At 38.6% G+C, this 20,826-nt stretch overlaps 3 protein-coding genes across 7 annotated transcripts in view; all 3 read right to left on the reverse strand.

The window, feature by feature from the left end:
- LOC139948742 (voltage-gated inwardly rectifying potassium channel KCNH6-like) overlaps nucleotides 1–8,046 on the reverse strand; it is a 158,740-nt gene extending 150,694 nt beyond the window's left edge. For both annotated transcript variants that reach the window (XM_071947041.1, XM_071947040.1), the window contains exons 1-2: nucleotides 7,559–8,046; nucleotides 3,420–3,650 (exon numbers count right to left, since the gene is read on the reverse strand). In XM_071947041.1, the coding sequence (XP_071803142.1) occupies nucleotides 3,420–3,650; nucleotides 7,559–7,634 (307 nt within the window). In that variant the 5' untranslated portion in view covers nucleotides 7,635–8,046. The remainder of the gene's footprint in view (nucleotides 1–3,419; nucleotides 3,651–7,558) is intronic.
- Nucleotides 8,047–9,598: 1,552 nt separating this feature from the next.
- On the reverse strand, nucleotides 9,599–14,767 carry LOC139948745 (monocarboxylate transporter 14-like). 4 transcript variants are annotated; one of them, XM_071947045.1, is made up of 5 exons: nucleotides 14,682–14,736; nucleotides 14,235–14,453; nucleotides 13,108–13,251; nucleotides 11,575–12,549; nucleotides 9,599–10,386 (listed from the first exon to the last, which is right to left on the reverse strand). In XM_071947045.1, the coding sequence occupies exons 2-5, from the start codon at nucleotides 14,374–14,376 to the stop codon at nucleotides 10,256–10,258; spliced, it is 1,392 nt and encodes a 463-aa protein (XP_071803146.1). In that variant the 5' UTR covers nucleotides 14,377–14,453; nucleotides 14,682–14,736; the 3' UTR covers nucleotides 9,599–10,255. The 4 variants fall into 4 exon arrangements, with proteins under 4 accessions (XP_071803146.1, XP_071803149.1, XP_071803147.1 ...); XM_071947048.1 differs by lacking the exon at nucleotides 14,235–14,453 and having other exon boundaries at nucleotides 14,682–14,767; XM_071947046.1 differs by lacking the exon at nucleotides 14,235–14,453 and having other exon boundaries at nucleotides 14,537–14,748.
- Nucleotides 14,768–16,412: 1,645 nt separating this feature from the next.
- On the reverse strand, nucleotides 16,413–20,461 carry LOC139948746 (uncharacterized). Its single transcript, XM_071947049.1, has 6 exons — nucleotides 19,801–20,461; nucleotides 19,411–19,595; nucleotides 18,737–18,925; nucleotides 18,346–18,459; nucleotides 17,494–17,632; nucleotides 16,413–16,963 (listed from the first exon to the last, which is right to left on the reverse strand). The coding sequence occupies exons 1-6, from the start codon at nucleotides 20,397–20,399 to the stop codon at nucleotides 16,780–16,782; spliced, it is 1,410 nt and encodes a 469-aa protein (XP_071803150.1). The 5' UTR covers nucleotides 20,400–20,461; the 3' UTR covers nucleotides 16,413–16,779.
- Between the last annotated feature and the right edge of the window lie 365 nt (nucleotides 20,462–20,826).

Consider the following 20,826-nt stretch of genomic DNA (forward strand, 5'->3'; position numbering starts at 1 on the left):
CACCCTAGCCCTTACCCCCCCCCCACCCCCCAACCTTTCTCCCCACCCACCACCTAATTCTGAACATGCTAGACCTCATCACAAGAACCCCTTAGATGTGGCAACAAAAACAACAATGTAAAACAGCATTACTACTGGGCAATTGTGACTAAAAAACATCCCCTTAAATATCAGCCGACCATTTGATGACTCCTTGCACTGGATATTGAATGAGTTGCAGCAGAGAGAGTTCCATTATAAAAATGGACTTTGATCTCGACACGCGAAGCCTTACACAAACCGTGTAAATCAGTGATTGAACCGCATTATGAAAATTACTCTTTATACCGAGTGCTGTGACGGTACTTCCAGATACAGTGCTGTATATACCTGAAGGCAATTAATATCAACAACTAACGCGGTGGACGCCACAGTCAATTTTATATTTTCTAGAAATTATGTACAGAAGCATAATCCTTGAGCTGCGTGCAACAGGCCAACCTCATGGCACAGTTTTTTCATGGAAAACCGTGGCCAACGAGTGAATGAGAATATAAAATATCGTTTCAGGCCTTTGTGCTTCATGTTTTGAAAGGGCAAGGGGACAAGGAGGCATTTTCTACTCGCTAAAGGGCACCCTATGAGGAAAATGTTAATTTCTACTGTAGCATTTCAAGGACAGGAAGGCAAAGACCAGAGGGCATGGAGGCAATCCTACTTTGAATGAAGAGCTGTATGCTTCATTTTTGAAAGGGCAAGGGCACCAAGACATAGTCTCCGCAATAAAGGGCATCCTATGAGGAAATTGTAAATTTCTACTGGATCATTTCAAGGGCACTATATGGCAATGACCAGGGGGCATGGAGGCAATCGCCTCCGTTGCCTCCGTGAGGTATCAGGCCTTGGTTATAAACAAATTGTACATTGTACGACTCTGATGCAAAGTAAATGACTTTAAATCCTTCAAGTCTGCAGTGTGCCACCTTCATGTAGTTGTTATAAATACAAGCTACATGTGGCGTTATGGCAGTGAACTAAGCTACAAGCAAGCATGTCCTTATAGCTATTGCTGTCACTTGACTTTGAGTACTAACTGCATCGTGAGACTACAATATTAGCAGAGAATGATTTCGTCCAGCTTTTTTGCATAGCAACAAATTTAAACTGAACTTTTTTGTGCACACTGAATGTCAATATTGTTTTGTGATTTTTGAGTAGCAACTGATACATTTTGTGAAGCATTTCGCTCTGCTATACAAGGAAAATTGTCCCTAAATTAAGCACGTTTATAAAGACACAATTTTAGGCTAAAAATAGCAAATCAAACAGAATTCAAATGTTAAATATCCACATGGCGGTTCTGAAATGTTGCTGTGCAAAAAAATCTGTCAAAGATTAACAGTGCAGTTTATTGAAACCAGTTTGGATGGAGACACAACATCATCTATCATGATTCCACATTATACAGTTCTCAGTTGGATGTTAACGAGTATTTCGTACATGATGCATGGCAAATGTGTGCAGTAGACTACATGTAGTACAGGATGGGATGGCTTCGTATACTGTATAATACTGTATGCACTTGCATTCACAAAGTGTTGGTTAATTTGCAAGAGTGCTGTATTTTAATAAGCTCATGTTGGTTATTCACCTTAGAAGAGCTTCTAAACAATTTTTTTTTTAAAGCATTCTTAATTTTAAACCTCAAATTTGTTTGTATTTTATGTGTTTTTCTTTCGTTTTGAAGCATAATATTTCAAAATTTCAAAATTCCAAATTCCAAAATGTAGGGCGGGGTTAGGATAGCATGTATCCCAATCACCCTCATCCCACAAGGAACAGCAAAAGTGGTGGGATGAGGAGTAAAGTCATACCAAAAACTATTTCCTCCTCCTTTCGATTGTCTACAGAAAATGTTGAAACAGGAGGAGCAATGGCCCGATGCGCTTTCCATCCGTTCTCAGTGATTATGTGTACCGTACTACCCCTTTCTGGGAGCAACATGCAAAACATAGTTTATAGGATTTGAGGCATTGCATGGTGAGGTATCAATATAACATTTGGTTTGCGGTAACAGTCTCCTGACGATGACTAGAGCAAGAGACCAACCCAATAACTGACTCCGCGGTAGTACAGTGAATTACGATCCTATAAGCTAAAGTAGTAGTCCCAGCCTATTTCTCTACCATCCGCCCAGGTACATTTAATAGTTAATAAGCAGGACAGTTCTTTTCAGAACTAAGAAGCCTCCCAAACACCCGAACAATCTACTCCGCGGTAGTAGAATTGGGCTACTTATAGCACTGGGCTACTTATCATCTTGCCTTGCTCTATACCGACCGCCACGCACAAGCTTGTGATCAGCTTCCGACACCACACGCCTAACTGAACACTGTTTCATCTGCTCACAACCGGACGTTCACCCATGTTGCTCCCTAAATGTTGAACAACCTCACAGTATCCATTCAAAAGTTGAACTTCTCTGTCAATGTTCAAGAAATCTCTTAAAACTTTTCTGTATCAAATGTAATCTGTTGTAGTAGTTCCATTGGTTTGATCACTTTAAAGCACTCAGATCTTAACAAAAAGGTGCTTAAACCACAAGGGAAACTATTTTTTTATGATTTGGGATTGAACAAAGAAAACATTACTATAGTTGGACTCGAACCGAAGACCTCCAGATTAACAAGCCAGTGCTCTACCAACTGAGCTATAGCCCTATGTTGGTGTACTCCCTGATATTAATTACTTACTTAATTATGTATAGCCTAAGTAACTCACAATTGATGGGAAAACTATTTAGGCTACTGCATTCGAGACCCTATATCCTATCATATTTTTCTTCCAGTATCTCTTTCTTAAACTTGGACACTGTCTTGACATTTAGTAACTGTGGGAGACTGTTCCAGTCATACGATTCTCTGTGAGAATAAGTGTTGTCTACACCCAATGTTCTTGATTAGAGTATGTTATACAGTTTAAAGGCAATGGACACTATTGGCAATTACTCAAAAATAATTTTTAGTATAAAAACTTACTTGGTAACAAGCAATGGAGAGCTGTTGATAGTATAAAACATTTGAGAAACGTCTTCCTCTGCAGTAACATAGTTTTTCGAGGAAAAAAGTAATTTTCTACGAATTCTATTTAGAGACCTCACAATTAGATTTTGAGGTCCTGCAATCAAGCATCTGAAAGCACACAACTTTGTGTGACAAGGGTGTTTTTTCTTCCATTATTATCTTGCAAATTCAACAACCAATCGAGTTCAAATTTCACAAGTTTGTTATATATATATGCCTACACATGTATGTTGAGATACACCAAATGATTGGTCTTTGACAATTACCAATAGTGTCCAGTGTCTTTGAAGGAATGGCCCCTCGTACTGTATTCCTGGCCATCTTGACGATTTTTTTCTATAATTATAGTACACTTACCATCTTTCCTGTAGTATGTAATCTCCACCTGGTGCTCATCACCCTTATCCAAAGCTTCTTGTATCTCCTGTACAGCATTTTGGCTGGTACCCACACCATGAAGGAAGACGCAGGAGCACGGTCGCTGCATAAGCTCTGCACGGGAGTATCCAGAAAGTTCACAGAATCCATCGTTGCAGAAAATAATGGCGCAACCCTCGACTTGAGTATTGGCGATGATAAAATTACGATCTGAAACAAAAATTAATACCAAAGTCATCATCATTGGTGCTCACCACAAATGTACATCAAAAGTTATTCTTAAACCATTTAACGACCAACACAATCTAAAAAAGTGTTAGCACATCATGATAAATTTCATCAAATTGGTCACCATTCAAAGAAAACTATGTAAATTAGTGTATGTTTTTGTCAGGAATTTGAGGTGCAATTCTAACAACCTTTAATATGATTGTATTAAAGTGACTGTTTCCCAAATTAAATCATTCCTTCAATTTTCCTGTTTGTATACAACCAAGAGAAGGGTAAATAAGGTCTAATAAATGAACTTAAATAATCAAGAATATGGGGAAAATAAATTTATGGAGTTAGCTATTGTCTTTGACTCATACTGTTATTGTATTTCAGAGTGACATCTTGAGGATTGGTTTGGTATAATAATTTAGAAACTTTTCAGATTTAAATTTATCAATAATATTTATTTGATCGACTTTCTAAATTTTGTAATTTGTCTGTACCTTAAATGGAATGAATCACAATATTTTTCCCTACAAAGTGGAATTAATTTCAAAACCTGAGAGTTCTTTTCAAGCAGCAGTTTAATTCAAATTGGTACATTAAATTGCTCATATTGCAATTTTTTCCCCTATAATATAGAAACAAAACAAAATCACTTACGTGTCTCTTTATAGTTTTATTTAAAAAATACTTTTTTACCCCAGAGCTGTGAAAACCAAGGTACAAAAAATCAATGGAGGATTAAGGAGAACTATAGCCCCTTTAGAAAAACAAACCAAGACTTCAACGAAATCTTAGGCATGAGAACACCTTCCAGGCATAATCATTTCTTGGTACTCTACATGTATGTTGGAAAATACATTAAAAATACAGTACACTCTTGGCGCCTATTCGACTTTATGATCAGGAACGCTGTGGTTGTAAGGATCAGTGCTTCAAGCAAATTGACTGACAAGTACATCAAAGCACGTGCAACCTTTTTTCATTTTTTTTGTTTGTAATTTCCCCTGCGGAAATTTTGTATTCAAACCTTAACGGCACTGGACACCTTTGGTAATTGTCAGAGACCAGTATTCCTACTTGGTGTATCCAAAATATCAGCAAAAAAATAACAAATGTATGAAAATTTTGACTTAATTTGTCATAAAAGTTGCAAGAGAATAAATTTGTTGCAAAAATTTCAGTGCTTTCAGATGCCTAATAAAAAAGCTTCAGGCCTGAAGTCTTTTATTATTTGAGTGAGAAACTACCTCTTTCTCAAAAACCAGGTGACTACAGAGTGAGCCGTTTATCACAATATTTTGTACTATAAACAGCTTGCCATTGCTTGTGACCAGGTAAGTTTTTATGCAAATATTTATTTTGAGTAATATCCAAGTGTCCCGTGCCTTTAAACCTTCCATCCTCAAGCACGTGCATCTTGGCAGAATGAACCCTTCCCCTGTACTCTCAAAATGCCCAGCTGCGCCAATGAAAGTGCCCCCAAGTTCTTGGAAATATGTACAATACGAATACATTAGGCCAAGACTACATTATTTAACCTCATGGGAGATGTGGGTTTTTATTACACACGGTGCTCCAAGCATCATCACAAGATTACCAATTACAAATATTGAGAAAACAGAATCAGCTAATTGCAAACTGCTCACAAACTAAAGGACATTACATGTATATGGTAATAATGAGTTCTTGTTTTGCCTTCAATAAAGACTCTAAATAGGGTCGAAATAATAACTTTTGTTTGCAATTCAAATTCAAAACAAATTCACAATAGACTGTGCAAGTCTCGCGCGCACCGGAGCGAGAAAACACGACAACTGAAGAAATTCATTTTTTATGAATCAATTAAATTAGTTTCAGCTTTTTAAACAAATACACAATTATCGGTTAAAGTCTATGTATAGACAAAAGTAAAACTCTGGGACAAGGATGTTTGTTTGATCTTAAATTTGTTGAAACCCCTTTTGTAAATCTACGCCCGAATGTGAAACTACTCAAAGCTGGTTTATACGCGGACGCACGATGGTCGCAAGGGCGTTAGATAAACGCGTGACGCAGTTTAAAGAAGAAGCCGACGCCTAAACAACCAATGAAAAGGCTTTTCACCCCGCGCGACAAAAACAAGCGTCTGCGTAAGTTTCGTGATCGGAGATGGGCACAAATTCTTAATTTTTACCAAGTAACCTGACCTGAGGTTAAGTTTAAATATCGGTTTTTCTTCGTTATTATGTTGACTTTATTTTTCTTTTATATATATATGATGTTAATTAGTATTACATTTTTCACAACATATGTCATTTTTTATGGTCATAAACTACATTAAACTAAAGTAATGTAGATCTCCATAAGGTTGGGACCACAATGGTCCCGGAAGTTCAAATCTGCGCGAGACTTGCACAGTCTATTGTATTTGTATTAATGCCTAAATTATCATATTAAAGCTTACATATCAATTCTGCCTTGTTCTTCAAAATATATTTTTTTAGAGAACCACTTCCATGACAGGACCAAATCTCTAGAGAAATATTTCTTAAATATTATCAGTCAACAAACAGTGTTCCAGTATCAATTTTTTTTGTACAAAAGTCACAATACTATAGGCGTTGCTGAAAGTGCCAATAAACCGTAATGTTCAATCTGATGAGGCCACCACTTAGCTATTTTGCAAACTTTTTTGTGTTTTTTTATTCATGCAGAAGTAGTGTCCAGTGCCTTTAAACCTTTAAAGCACGTGCAACTTGACAGAATGAACCCTTCCCCTGTACTTTAATACCTTTTAAAGTTCTTGGAACATGTACAAATACGAATACATTAGGCCAAGAATACATTATTTAACCTCATGGGAGATGTGGTTTTATTACACACGATGCTCTAAAAGAGAATTAACTTCATCACAAGATTAGCAATTAAAAATATTGAGAAAAAAGAATCACCTGATTGCAAACTGCCTACAAACTAAAGGACCTATGGTAATGATTTAAAAGAAAATTGCCTTTGATAAAGACTCTGGGTAGGGTCAAAATGTCAGGCCATATTACTATTTTTTGCAATAAAAATTATTCAAAACAAAATTCACAATTTTAATTTTATTTATGCCTAAATTATCATAAAGCTTACATAATCAATGCTACCTGGTTCTTTCAAAAAAAATAATTGTTCTTTGAAAGTAAGTAAATTTAGTTATTTTTAGAGAACCACCTCCATGACACTGACAGGACCAATTCTCCAGAGAAATATTTCTCAAAATTTATCAGTCAACAAAACAGTATTCCCATATAATTTTTTTGTATAAAAGTCATACACTTTAATAGGCGTTGCTGAAAGTGCCAATAAATCAGTTATGTTCAACAATCAGATGATGCCACCACTTTTTTTTTTATGAAATAACACAGCATCTAATTTACTCGACTTTTTTGTGAAAATTAGTGCAAAAGTGGTGGCAGGATAAAAATGGAAAGTTTACCATGAAAGGAATGAAACAAAATTAACCTGGGCCTGCCTCAAGATAAAATTTTTATTTTATGAATTTAATTGAAGGGGGTAAACACTGTTGTTGTATTGTATTGTATTGTCCATAAATTTATTAATGACAGTAACATTTTTAACTGATCATCACTAACCAAAAGTGTCGTCTTCGACCAGATTGATTAGTTAATCATTGATTAATCCAACCACAATTTTGTGACCAGACAGAAGATCATTTCCGAATAACAACAAGTGGAAAGATAAAGTGGTACTTGGCACAGCATTCTTATCAAGGAGTCAAAACCCTGATCAACACTACCTAGCCAATGCCATACACACAGTACGCCCACAAAAACAATACGGCTAGTCATCATGCACACACACCGACACAGACAACCATTTTAAATTGAAAGTTGTCTGATACATTTTCTACTTACTCTGCCCGTCAAACTTGCGTATAATTGTCTCAATAAAGGTGTTCGGAGGAGCCACATGGCCCCGACGAACCGGCATTCTACTCACAGGGGAAGCCTTTAAGATATCAGCGAGCTAATCTCCAGAAGAATCTTGAATTGAAAGCCAACAGGTACATGATAATCGTAGCTTATGTTGTTGGACACATCGTAGTAGTATGTGGGACGTACGACCGCGTGCATTATTATGCCTGTCAAACATCAACACACAATGTACACAGCTGGTCGTGTGCTATTGTATGCATTATGTCAGAGTATGTAGATGGCACGTGCGTGAAAAACCGAATCCTTTCAAAGAGCGCCACCACATGGGAAGCCGATGGCCCTTTTCGAAACCACGGCATTGTTCTGACAAGTGCGCGTGTTGCGTGCATGCTCAGTGCATGCGAGAACGAAACCGAAGCATAATCCAAAGCCGAAGCCATGGATTCGAAAAGGCCTAAGTCGCAATTTTATTTTAAGATACTTATTCTGGGTGAAATTTCCAATTTCTGCTAAGCGAACATGAGTAGGATAGGCATGCCATTTGACATGTGGCAGTATTGGCTGGTAACCCTGCTCTGGTAAGAATATTTTGTTTTTTGTGCTTAGCTCTACTTTGCGCTCATATCATAGGCAGCTCTATGAGAAGCTTGGCCCTGCGGTTGTGAATCCAAGTTGTGTACGCTCTAACAACTTGTGGGCTTGGGGGTGGGGGAGGGGGTGGGGGTGGTGGGGGAGGGGGTGGGGTGGTGGTGGTAGGGGTGACAATTACCAATTGTGACCTGGGGGTTGTTGCCTTCCCACTTGAGGTATTTTGGATGACCTTTGCTGCTCTGAAAAAATGGTCTTTTTTGTCCAAAGGTGGAGGGTAACTCAGTTTTCAAGATTGATGCTTTCACAGGGGTCAGGGGTGTTTATATTTTGAGGGAGAATTACTCAAATTGAGCAGACGGTAAAGAATCAATTGATTGATACTGTTTTCCCGTTTGTAACTGTGAGTTGTTAAAATTTTTATCGTAATTATTTAGAACTTTGCATTGCGTATGATGTGGGGTTTATTTAGTGGGAGGGGAGGGTATGAACTCATGAAAAAGGAAAAGAAACTGTGTTACAACTGTTTTAATTCAATATTTTAAATGTGAGTTAAAACTCACTACCAATTAAATCGCCAGCAATTCAACCGGAGAATGATTTTAGTTTCCCAATTCAGCTGATCATTGTATAGTAATAGAGAGGGCGCTGTTACTAGTCCCACAAAAACGTTTACCTTTTGAATCAATTGGGAAATGTGTCGTTATCGTTAACGTAGTCTAACCTCAAAACAGGAATAATCTGAGGCACTAGCCTTTCACGCCACCATTGTCTAAATTCGAAACTAGCAAGAGGTTTTTTAAAATCTACATGTTTACGAAATGATATTCAACTTGAAAATAACTAGGGTCACGGGTGTGAACCATTGATTATGGCAACCCGAGAACTCGATCATAGTCCGGGAGCCCAGCAGGGTTTATTGCAAATTTTGAGTGCAAAAGGTTTGAGGTGTGGGATGTGTAGTACCCCCTGGGGGAACCTTAAAATGTGAATTCTTAAGCGCACCCAGTGGTGCGTTGGGAGGGGGTGCCCCCCTAAACACATCTCAAAATTCCATTAGTGTGGGATATACCGTTGTGACAGGAGATTTTACACCGGATATTCTGTCGCCTCATCATACGGCGAACTGTGTCACACTTCTAATTCTGACAGCGCCCTGTTTTGAAAAATCCTACTGTAGCCCATCCGCAAAGATAGCGTTCGTTTTGCTTCCCTGGGTCGACACCCCGGTTTGTGGCGGTTTTTTGGTCAGTTGGTGGAGCGCCGTGGTACGGTTATCCAGAGGTCGTTGGTTCAAGTTCCGCTCCAGTCAATAGATCGATCCAGTAGGCTCCGCCCACGACGCACGTGTGAGCAAGAACACGTGGGGCTCTCAAATGCCTTTCAATTCTGAAAAGAGTCATGTTCTTATATATGGATCGGTCTATTGGTCTTTGTTCGAACCCAAACTCATGCCTCATTTTAGGGTCGTTAAACAAGGCGTAAAAGGTGACACATCCATCATGGATAGTCTATTTTCAATTCAATTCAATTTAAGGTATTTTATTCAAATATTTGTAGCCAAAGGCTAAATTACAGTTGAGTTTACAAGGTAAAAAACATCAAGATAACATATATTAAAGGGAAATAAACAAAACATTACACCCACATAAAAATTAAATAAGAATACAGGAGATTGGCAACAGCAAAAGTGGCAAGGAATAAAAAAAAAGCCTACCAAAAAACAAAAACAAATTGTGCAGAACAGAAACACAAAGTTACAGACTTAAACATAAATATGCAAAACTAATGGGCTGAATTAAATATTGAGAAAATTTTCCATGGCACAAACTGGCAAGTCCATCTAAAGAATCTGCAAAACTACAACAAACTATTTTAGAGTCATGTTGCATCTAATTTTAAACTTATTCTCTTGAGATGCTGCCGCCATTTTGCAAAGTGCTGTTCTCGAATGAAGAGGTGGAGTGTGATCTTGTTCCGGGTGTATTATTCTCAAAGTTCAGTCGTGAGAACAGTGATTGGGCCAAGAACACACCGTCTGAACTCAACCTTTTACCATGCAGTGACAAGTCTTTGGAAAACAAAATGTTAAATGGCAGTGTCTTTGCGGTGTCTTTGTAGCCATGTCAGAGCCAGCATGGCAACGCCGCCAAGCACATTCATTCCTCCCATGATGACGAATGCTACAGTGTAGCTACCGAGTGTGTCGAACACCAAACCTAGAACGGGAAACAAGACTCGATATAAGAATGGGATTTTTGTCCACAGAGCTGTCAAAGAGCAAGCACAAAGTAAGGCGGGTCAAGTCATCCGCAGAATAATGCTCGTGTTATAAACTTTTATACATCGGAAGGTCTAACTCAAGGGCCCTCTTCTCGTGTCAAAAAAGGTCTGCTAGAAAGAAAAAAAAAACGATGCTGGAAAGGTAATGTATTTCGAGGCATTGCATGGTGAGGTATCAATGTATTCAGTTTAATAACACAGAGTATGTTATATATATACTTTGCTGTGTAGATTTGTTCTTCGAACTTGGTTTGCCTTTGTTTATACTGCTTCGAAGTATACCGCAAGTTGAATCTAGGCTTACATTAAAGGCAGTGGACACTATTGATAACTACTCAAAAACATTATAAGCATAAAACCTTACTTGGTGACGAGTACTGGGGAGAGGTTGATAGTATAACACATTGTGAGAAACGGCTCCCTCTGAAGTGACGTAGTTTTCGAGAAAAAAGTAATTTTCCACGAACTTGATTTAAAGGCAGTAGACATTATTGGTAACTGTCAAAGACTAGCCTTCACAGCTGGTGTATCTCAACATACACATAAAATAACGAACCTGTGAAAATTTGAGCTCAATCGGTCATGGAACTTGCGAGATATGAATGAAAGAAAAAAACACCCTTGTCACACGAAGGTGTGTGCGTTATGGATGATTTCGAGACCTCAAGTTCTAAATCTGAGGTCTCGAAATCAAATTCGTGGAAAATTACTTCAGAGGGTGCCGTTTCTCACAATGTTTTATACCATCAACCTCTCCCTATTACTTGTCACCAAGAAAGGTTTTATGCTAATAACTATTTTGGGTAATTACCAATAGTGTCCACTGCCTTTAAAGACCTCAGATTTAGAATTTGAGGTCTCAAAATCAACCCAAAAACACACAACTTCGTGTGACAAGGGTGTTTTTTTCTTTCATTATTTCGTAACTTCGACGACCAATTGGGCTTAAACTTTCGCAGGTTTGTTATTTTATGCATATGTTGAGATACAGCAAGTGAGAAGACTGGTTTTTGACAATTACCAATAGTGTCCAATGTCTTTAATTAAACTCAGGTTGAAAAAAAAACAGTTTCTGTGTCAGTTAAAGATTCTTTTTTTAAAGTAAAGTATTCAAAAAGGCCTACCTGGAAAGAACAGGAATGCAAATCTCACGATACCAGCTTTGAGTCCAATCCACCCCAGGGCACTTCCCAACTGATCCACACCGATTGCCTCCTTAGTGATGACGTCATACAGTACAAACGTAAAAGAATGAAAACATCCCAAAACGGACGCATTGACAGAAATAGCCCAGCTAGCAGTCAACCACGGATCAACGAAAAAGTACGTGGCTAAAACAAAAGTTGACACCAACATCCACACATTAGCACCGATACCGATTTTTCTACAAGCGGGGATGGTTTGTCCCACTAGTAAACATCCCACTAGCTTCCCAACACCGAAGATTAAAACAAAGTTGGCAGCTTCGTGGAGCGAGTATCCCTTGGAGATAGTGACGTAGGGTACGAAGTAGATCATCCACGCAGCGAACGTGAGCCACGTCATGACCGTGACGAATGTGACAAGCCAGTAACGGACTGAAGTGAATAAATACAGATTAAGATTCGAGGTGATAAATTTACGAATTGTTTTGTGATTCGACGCGCGACTCTGTGGATATTCTCTGTCTTCTTGATCGTCGACGGCCCGCCTGCCGCCACCTTTGTTGACCTGCTGGTCGCCATATTTGTCGACCTGCTGGTCGCCATCTTTGTCGGCACACTGGTCGCCATCTTTGTCGGCCCGCTGGTCGTCATCTTTGTTGACCCGCTGGTCGCCATCTTTGTCGACCGCTTGATAGTCTCCATGACCGGATGTAGTCTTATCTCGTGGTTTGAGGAGTGCGCCGCACACGGTGAGATTGCAGATAATTGCACCAAGGAGCATCATCGTTGCTTTCCAACCATAGAGGTCCAATAGGAACTGCGTCAGAGGAGCAAAGATGACATACCCCATAGAGACACCAAATCCAGCTATGCTTAACGCCGTTGTGTGGTATTTTTCAAAGCAACGACCAATCAGATCTCGGGATAATAAGTTGGCCAGTCCAAGTGTGGGTCCTGATGGGGGATAATACAGCTTCGTTTAACGTTTAATAATATTATTTGAAGTTTTGGTACCTTTCTATGTACTGATAAATTCTCATTATGTAATTATTTCCCTCGAAGAGTATGATGGAATAAACGTAATGTTTTGAATTGAACTGCATTGAATTAAATCCATTTTGCAGAATTAATAGGTAGTTGATGACAACTTTCATTAACCACCCAGCCTAAAATACATTACAGTGTAAAATTTTCGGGTTAGCCTTCTTGTATGATATGAACACTTAGGGGATATTTCTATTGTACAATCCGGCGTGGCATGAGATTCTGTTCCGCAGAGATTTTATCATGAAAATAATTTTCGTCTCGGTGATCATGAGACGAAAATTATTTAGATGTATATAAAAACGTATTTTCATGATATTGTTTTACTCATTTCTCAAAAACTACAGCACCTACTATCATTATCTTCAAACGGTGTAAGTTTAATGTAAATCTGTGGACATTGTGTTTTGTGTTACAACAAGCATGCAACAAGTACCCAAATCCTGTTTTCCCCTGTACACAACTCACCAGCAACAACTGCAAGAATGCAGGCTATTGTCGACAAACTGGTTGAAAAAGCTGCACTTGTAAATGATATGCCAACTACAACGCCGCTGGCCATGAACACCATCCTAACTCCAAACGTATCCCTTAGTATTGGTGCAATCGGACCTGCAGAGGGTTTCGGTACACACTCTCGGATCAATAATATATATTTGCAAACAAAAGCTAAGCTACAGGAAAACATAATAATAAAGTTAACATGTTGTACAAAACTACAAATTAATAGGAACTATAAAGCACTGGTGACACTCCAGTAAAAAAAATCACACACAAATTGTGACGAAAATTTGCGGCTCCAGGTTGGCACTCAAGGGTACCAAAATGTCCAGTAATGTCAGTGATTGTGCCCCAACCAGCTGGCAGAGAAAGTAAACCGAGATCTCCAAATAAAGTGACAGAAATTATACAATATGTGGGAGCTCAGAAAAATAGTGCAACTCGAGGCGCAACTAACCTCTCCCCAGAACATAATAATGTAAATACAACAATGGGGTAGATTGGGTAAGGACATGAACTTGGGTGCGATAACAGGGGAGCGAAGTACGCGTGACGTATAGGGCCTAAGCACATCCACTGCTTCCGCAAGGGCTAATGATTTTGTAAACTTCAAGCGTAGTTCATGGGTAAGCGGGGAATTTCGGGTTGTTAGAGTGCGTACTCCACAATAGACCTAATCCTTTTGCAACGTCACAGCCCGAGTTTTTGCCAACTCAGATTAGAAAACTATGGAAAGCCACAGGTGCAAATCAAGAAAAGATCGCTATTTTTGGTAATAATGTTACCAAATTTGTTGATTTGGTTTAAATAAGTAGTTTACCTAATTGAAAGTGTGCAGAAAATGTTTATTTTTGTCAAAAAATCTGTTTTCACGATTTAGTGTTTTGCTAACATTCAGCCGGCCATGCCAACCAAGGCGGTTTGTTTATCAACAACAGAAAGGTCTATAGGCATCATACGCTAACACAAGCTAGAGCAGGAATTCGGCGCTTGCACGTAAGCGGAGAATGGTGTCGTAAGCGCATAATTCGGTGGTAAGCAGAGCCATGAAATTGAGCTCAGCTTTATATTATTATACGGGGTAAGGCCTTTACCTGCAAGTTCAACAGAGCCGTCTACCATAGCTACAATCCAACCAACCAGCCACGTTGAAGCGCCAAACTGCTCCTGTAGTGTCGGCAGCATCACAGCCAGGCTCTTTGCTAAGGCGACCCAAGTCATACAACTTGAAAACATCGCCAATACGCCAATACACCCGAGATAGCCACCTTCTTTTACTATCTCATTGAAATAACTAATCAACCACGCACAGCCTGCCATTTTAAAGTTTTTAAGGCGCGTAATAGCACATGCATATTATACACAAGTATATTATACCATAGAGCAATGTACGCACCTTGTAAAACATGAAAACAACCAACAAACTGCACCCAGCTCAATAAGAGATTATCATTACATGGTCACCAAACCTTTCTAAAAAAACTGCGAACTGTTTGTGCAGTAGTCATACAATCATAAAGTAACCATGCAAAACGACCTACCTATACACAAACCTATACACAAGTACGAACATCAGATGGTGCAGTGGTCGGTGCTATGGTCAGTGTACTGAACAAGAAGAAAAGACTCAAATGTCATAGAACCTAAAGGTCAATGTACCATCACCCTTTTTTGTAAAGCTGACTGTAGTGGCCCTAATCCTAACCCTTTTCTAAAAGAACCTGCTTAAAGGAACACGTTGCCTTGGATCGGACGAGTTGGCAGTACAAAAAGCATTTGTAATCGTTTGTTATAAAATGCATATGGTTGGAAAGATGTTTTAGGAGTAGAATACAATGATCCACACAAATACGCCTCGAAATTGCGTGGTTTTCCTTTTGCTTTGCGAACTAACACGGTCGCACATTTATGGGAGTCAAAAATTTGACTCAAATAAATGGCCGACCGTGTTAGTCGACGAGGTAAAAGGAAAACCACGCAATTTCGAGGCATATTTGTGTGGATCATTGTATTATACTTTTACAGCATCTTTCCAACCATATGCATTTTATAGCAAACGATTACAAATGCTTTTTGTACTGCCAACTCGTCCGATCCAAGGCAACGTGTTCCTTTAAAGGTAGGCGTGAATGTTTTGCACCAGAATTCTATTTAAACTTGTTTATAATGTCTTTGTTTGTCATAAAATTGTATTTTGATGTGTATTTTGATGTGGGGGTCTCCTAATGGAAGACTTGTTTGGTGGAGACCCCAATACTTATAAAACTGGGTTAATCTGGAAGTATCCAGGGAACAAGTAGGAGTGCAACAATGTCAATTAAACTTTTTTATATTTGTTAAAGAGTATAAATGCTCTTAATTTAATATGCCCTTTTGGGACCGAGTATTCACTGAGTAGATCATGTTAGAAATGATTCCGAATCGAAAATGCATCTCTCGGGTGGCTTATAGTTCCAGCCGAAAGTAAAAACAACCGCTTTTCTGTAATGGTAATAATGCATATTTAACACCTTGACGTCAACAGTGGCTGTAGAAACACACGGTCAGAACTTATTAAACACGCACAATCAACCTTAAAGGAACACGTTGCCTTGGATCGGACGAGTTGGTCAAAACAAAAGCGTTTGTAACCGTTTTTTATATAATGCATATGGTTGGAAAGATGTTTTAAAAGTAGAATACAATGATCCACACAAGTGTGCCTCGAAATTGCGTGGTTTTCCTTCTACTGTGCGAACTAACATGTTCGGCCATTTATGGGAGTCAAAATTTTGACCCCCATAAATGGCCGACGTGTTAGTCGACGAGGTAAAAGGAAAACCACGCAATTTTGAGGCATGTTTGTGTGGATCATTTTATTCTACTTTTACAACATCTTTCTACCCATATGCATTTTATAAAAAACGGTTACAAACGCTTTTCAAAGACCAACTCGACCGATCCAAGGCAATGTGTTCCTTTAAGGATTTGGTTTGTGTGGTCCTGCTTTTGTTGTTCTATTATTTAATTTTCTAAGGAATTCCTTTGTTGGGCCCAGGTTTATGGGCGGCCATTGGGGCAAAAAAGACAAACTTAAAAAAGACAAATAATAATAAAAACACTTAAATAATATTTAAATTTATAAACAAAAGTATGAAACACAAAAATAATTTTAATAAAAAAAAAATAAAAAAAATAAAAATAAAAACTTTAAAATAAAAACAACATTTTAAAATAAAAGACATTACAAAAGAAAAACAAAACTGCTTGAAATCATATAAGTTATGAATATATATATTATTTTATTCAAATTGGTCCATTTTTATTACAGTATGAATCAGCCTGGGGTCCAGGTTGAACAACAAATTCCCTTGACGGGTCCATTGTTCCATTGTGCAAGGGCACTCACGTAAGCTTCCAAACTTCCCTCCCTTTGCTTCCAAAACAAAAACATTATTCAGTAAACAAATCTTTCTCCACACAAGGACATTTATTTGACTTATCGTGCATTATTGTTGTCTTAAATGTTGCAGGTTCGTTCACGCGTGCACCTTTCCATTGTTTTATATCGAAGATGGTGGTTAATGACGTCATCTATTGACACTTTAGACAAGACCGGAGTCAAATCATGATACGTTAAACCTTAAAAGTTCACATTCACTAGTGTAAAGTACTCTTGATTTGTTTATATTGGTTGATGTGATCATAATTCCATTCGTCATACCAACGGCAGCTCCCATGATCATATTCATCACACGATACACGTGGTTGAAGCGCCTTGCGAACGGGCAAGTCTGGCTCCATGGGTCTCCTGCCCAACATGTAGAAGTTCTTATGGTAGTACCTGCAGGTCAAATGCAGAAAAAGAGTTACAATGCACGACACTCAGAAGGAAAACAATCAACCAGTGTATGTTGTACCGGTATACAGCTTGTAATGCACATGTACCGAAGCTTGAAGAAGCTTTTAAAACAACAAGTGGCACCCTCTTTGCATCGGTTTATAATAAACGAAATGGTTACGAAAACGAACAAATCCATATTATTTGAGTTCGTTGGAAGAATGCTCAAACATAAATATATTAGGAATAATAATAAACTAAAGGTATAAAGACTATAAATTACCAAGTAAAGTTTTATGCTAATAATTATTTTGAGCAATTACCAATAAATATTTTTATATACATATTTTTATATTAAAACAGTTTTTTAATTTTAATGTGTATGTAGTTGCTGGGCACCTCTGAAAAACAGTGTTTCACTGAGAGGTTTCCCCAGGGTAAAGAAGAAATAAATAAATAGTGTCCACTGCCTTTAACCTTCACACAATGCAAGCTTCAAACATCACATTATAAATGTGTTAATTCAAACTTACCATCTTTGTAGGATGAATTTATGTCCCTTGATCACTGGTTGTGCCACATGAAGGGAGTATGGGTCACATTTACCGTCACTATTCTGGTTGTTCCACACAATCGCACGACCCTTACGTGGAGTCACACTTATACCTAGCTCTATAAAGATCAAATCAACACAATATTCTGATAGTATACTTCTACAAATGAAAACTGTCAAGTGTCCTCTTTTGACCCATTACAAGACGTCATCATATGCACTATGACCTAAATGAATATTCTTTGGTATTGTGTTGTACTTTAGGGACAACCAGTTTTTATATAGCGCATTTCACACATAAAGGTCGTCTCAAAGCGCTTCAAACATTTTAATATTATCCCTGGTCACTGGGCCATTTAATTCACTCCTTAAACCATAGTCAGCCTGTGCCAATCACAGAGCCATCTCTGCCCTCACGGGTACTCATTTACCACTGGGTGAAGAGAATTATATTGTGCCTTGCTCATGGACACAAGTGTTACGACCTGGACCCAATTTCATAGAGCTGCTTAAGCACAAAATGTTGCTTAAGCAAAAAATTCATTGGTTAGTAAAATCAGATTACTGGCCAAGACTCCACTCAATTATTATGCTAAGTAAACAACAGCTAAATACTAGTCATAAGCAATGTATATGGCATGAAATTTTGGCCAGTAACATGTGTAAAATAAGCGAGCTATTTTCGTGCTTAAGCAAATTTTTTGCTTAAGCAGCTCTATGAAATTGGCCCCTGGACTCGCACCCACACTCTGCTGAACAGAAACACCATAGGGTTGAGTTCGGTGCTCTTATCCGCTCGGTAACGACGCCCCACCACTCATCTTATACATACCTGGGAATTCTGTCTGACCTCCTTCTTCTACGTCTTGAAGATAAACTAATATGGTCCCCATCCTATCTCTCGGATCCAGGTTTCCTATTGTACAGTCAGTGTGACTTTTGTAACCTAAAATGTAGCAATGAGATTATTTAAAGTTTTTTTTCGTTGAAAACTTTTTGATCAAGAATGTTTTCATAGATGTTAAATCTGTGAGAATGTTTTCTCTGATTTCTTTTTGCGGATGATGCCTTTTCAAGACGAAAAACAACCAACGATTTTCACATATGCCACAGGAATGCACAGAAAACATGAACCAAAATGTTTACATGCTTAAAGAAGAGAGGCAGTAGGTGATTTGCTATTTTACCTATTCCCTTTTTGTACAAAGTGATATGCTACTTACCTATTCCCTTTTCGTACGAGGTGATTTGATATTTGCCCCCATGCGATGGTTTGAGTCCCGTTGCACGATACACTCGATCATCAAACACCGTGGCGAAGCGTGTTTCCCCTGGGTAGAAGGCAGTGCTGTATGACCAACCCAGCATGGGCCCGAGAGCCTGAGAAAAACTGGCGTTTACACAAGAAGTACCTCAACATGCAAAAGAAAAACAGTAGATTCAGAAACTTTTGATTATGAGCCAGAAACATTACAAATCCGCAATGTGATGTTTGCATAGAAAAGGGAAAATGTATTATAGGCCTACATTCACTTAATGTGTTCAAGAATAGGGAGCCTATAGACAGCTCTTTCTCTGAAATAGTGTAGTTTTTGAGAAAGAGGTAATTTCTCACTCTAATAATAAACAAAAACTTCAGGCCTGAAGCCTTTTATTATGCTTCTGGAAGCACACAACTATACAAAATTTGCAAAGGGGGTGTTTTTTTCTTCACTATTCCTAGCAACTTTCACAGATTTGTTATTGTATGCATAAGTTGGGATACACCAAGTAAGAATACTGGTCTTTACAATGACCAAAGGTGTCCAGTGCCATTAAAATACAAATAATATTTTCGGAGATTATATCAATAGCAGATCCCATGCTTTTAGGTTAGTTGTCTCATCTGCGATATTACCTTCCGTGAAATCTTGGCTTGTAACTTTGATGTTAAGATGCGATTTCTTGAGATGTCTTTGGAGTGTATCAATGGAATCAAAGCATATGATTGGGTCATCAGAATGTTGTGTCACGTGATTCCGGTGGGCGCCAACTAAACCATCACATTCGTAATCGGACAAGAAGTGCTCGAACTGGTAGACTCTGAAGAAGCAAACGTTGAAAAAAGAGTCCCGGTGATAGTGTGTATTTATAAGATCCCTTTTGAGAGCAATGCAAACGCAAATAACACCAGTTTAATTGGCTGGAACTGTCCCCATAGACAAAATGGAGCACGCGTGCATGCACCCCTTGTTTCCCCTCCCAACAAAATCATGATACTTTCATCTCTTTCTTGCATGACACTTACCGAATGTTAGCAGCTCCTGGCCGCTTTTTGTTTCCGATTAACTCCTGACCAATCACAGATCGTCCATCTACTGTGACGTCACGGATCTTTAGCTTCCTCATGATGGTCTCATGGAATGCGTCTGTTCGATGCTGCGTGGGCAGTTTGGATGTTACTTCCGGGTTTTTCTTTCCAGCGAGTCCATTTGTAGAAACCTTTTTACTCGGCTTCTGTTGCTTTGCCTCAGAGTTCGGTGTTTTTTCATGACTTACCTTACGCTGTGGTACATGTGTCTCCAATGGAACATTATGAACTGTTTTTGTTGCTCTAGAATGTTTTGTTGCAGTCGTCGTCTCGTCAGTGTAGAAGAACGAGTGCACACCTTTTAAAATGGTTTGTGGTCCATGACGTACTGAGACAACAGTAACCATGCTCAGTGTTGTTACAAATGCAGCAAGTATTATAACCAACACAATTCGCTTGATAATAGTCTTACAAGAGATATCAGACCGATCACATGTATTCATGGGATTGTTGTCATTGTGATGATTGTCGTGGTCATCCGTGGAAACTTCCTTTGAAGGCGCTTGTCTGCGATGGTGAACCTTTGTTTTAGCCATGACTGCAGCTAGCCCTCCTGGCACCTTCGCCCCCTTGTATTTATAACTAGAAACTACATCACTCTGCACCACTGTTTGTGCACAGCTGTTTTACAATGTTAAAGTAATCATTGCATTGAACTTTGATCGCGCTTGTAGGGTACAGTCCATACAAACATTGTTTAAAGGGAACTACACCTTCAGTACTGCTGTATTTTATGTGGATTTGTGGGGTTCGATTTTAAATATCGCTCCAACGACAATGGCCCAATTTCATAGAGCTGCATGCTTAACACAAAAAAAACAAAAAACACATAAGCACAACACAATTATGCTTACCAGAATAAGGTTACCAGTCAAACTACCATCACACATGTACAATTTGTAACTGGTTTACTGCTCAGAAAATTTGTAAAGCAATATTTTCGGCTTAGTAATAAGCAGCTCT

Source organism: Asterias amurensis, chromosome 16 (genome assembly GCF_032118995.1).
Source record: "Asterias amurensis chromosome 16, ASM3211899v1".
Taxonomy (NCBI): domain Eukaryota; kingdom Metazoa; phylum Echinodermata; class Asteroidea; order Forcipulatida; family Asteriidae; genus Asterias; species Asterias amurensis.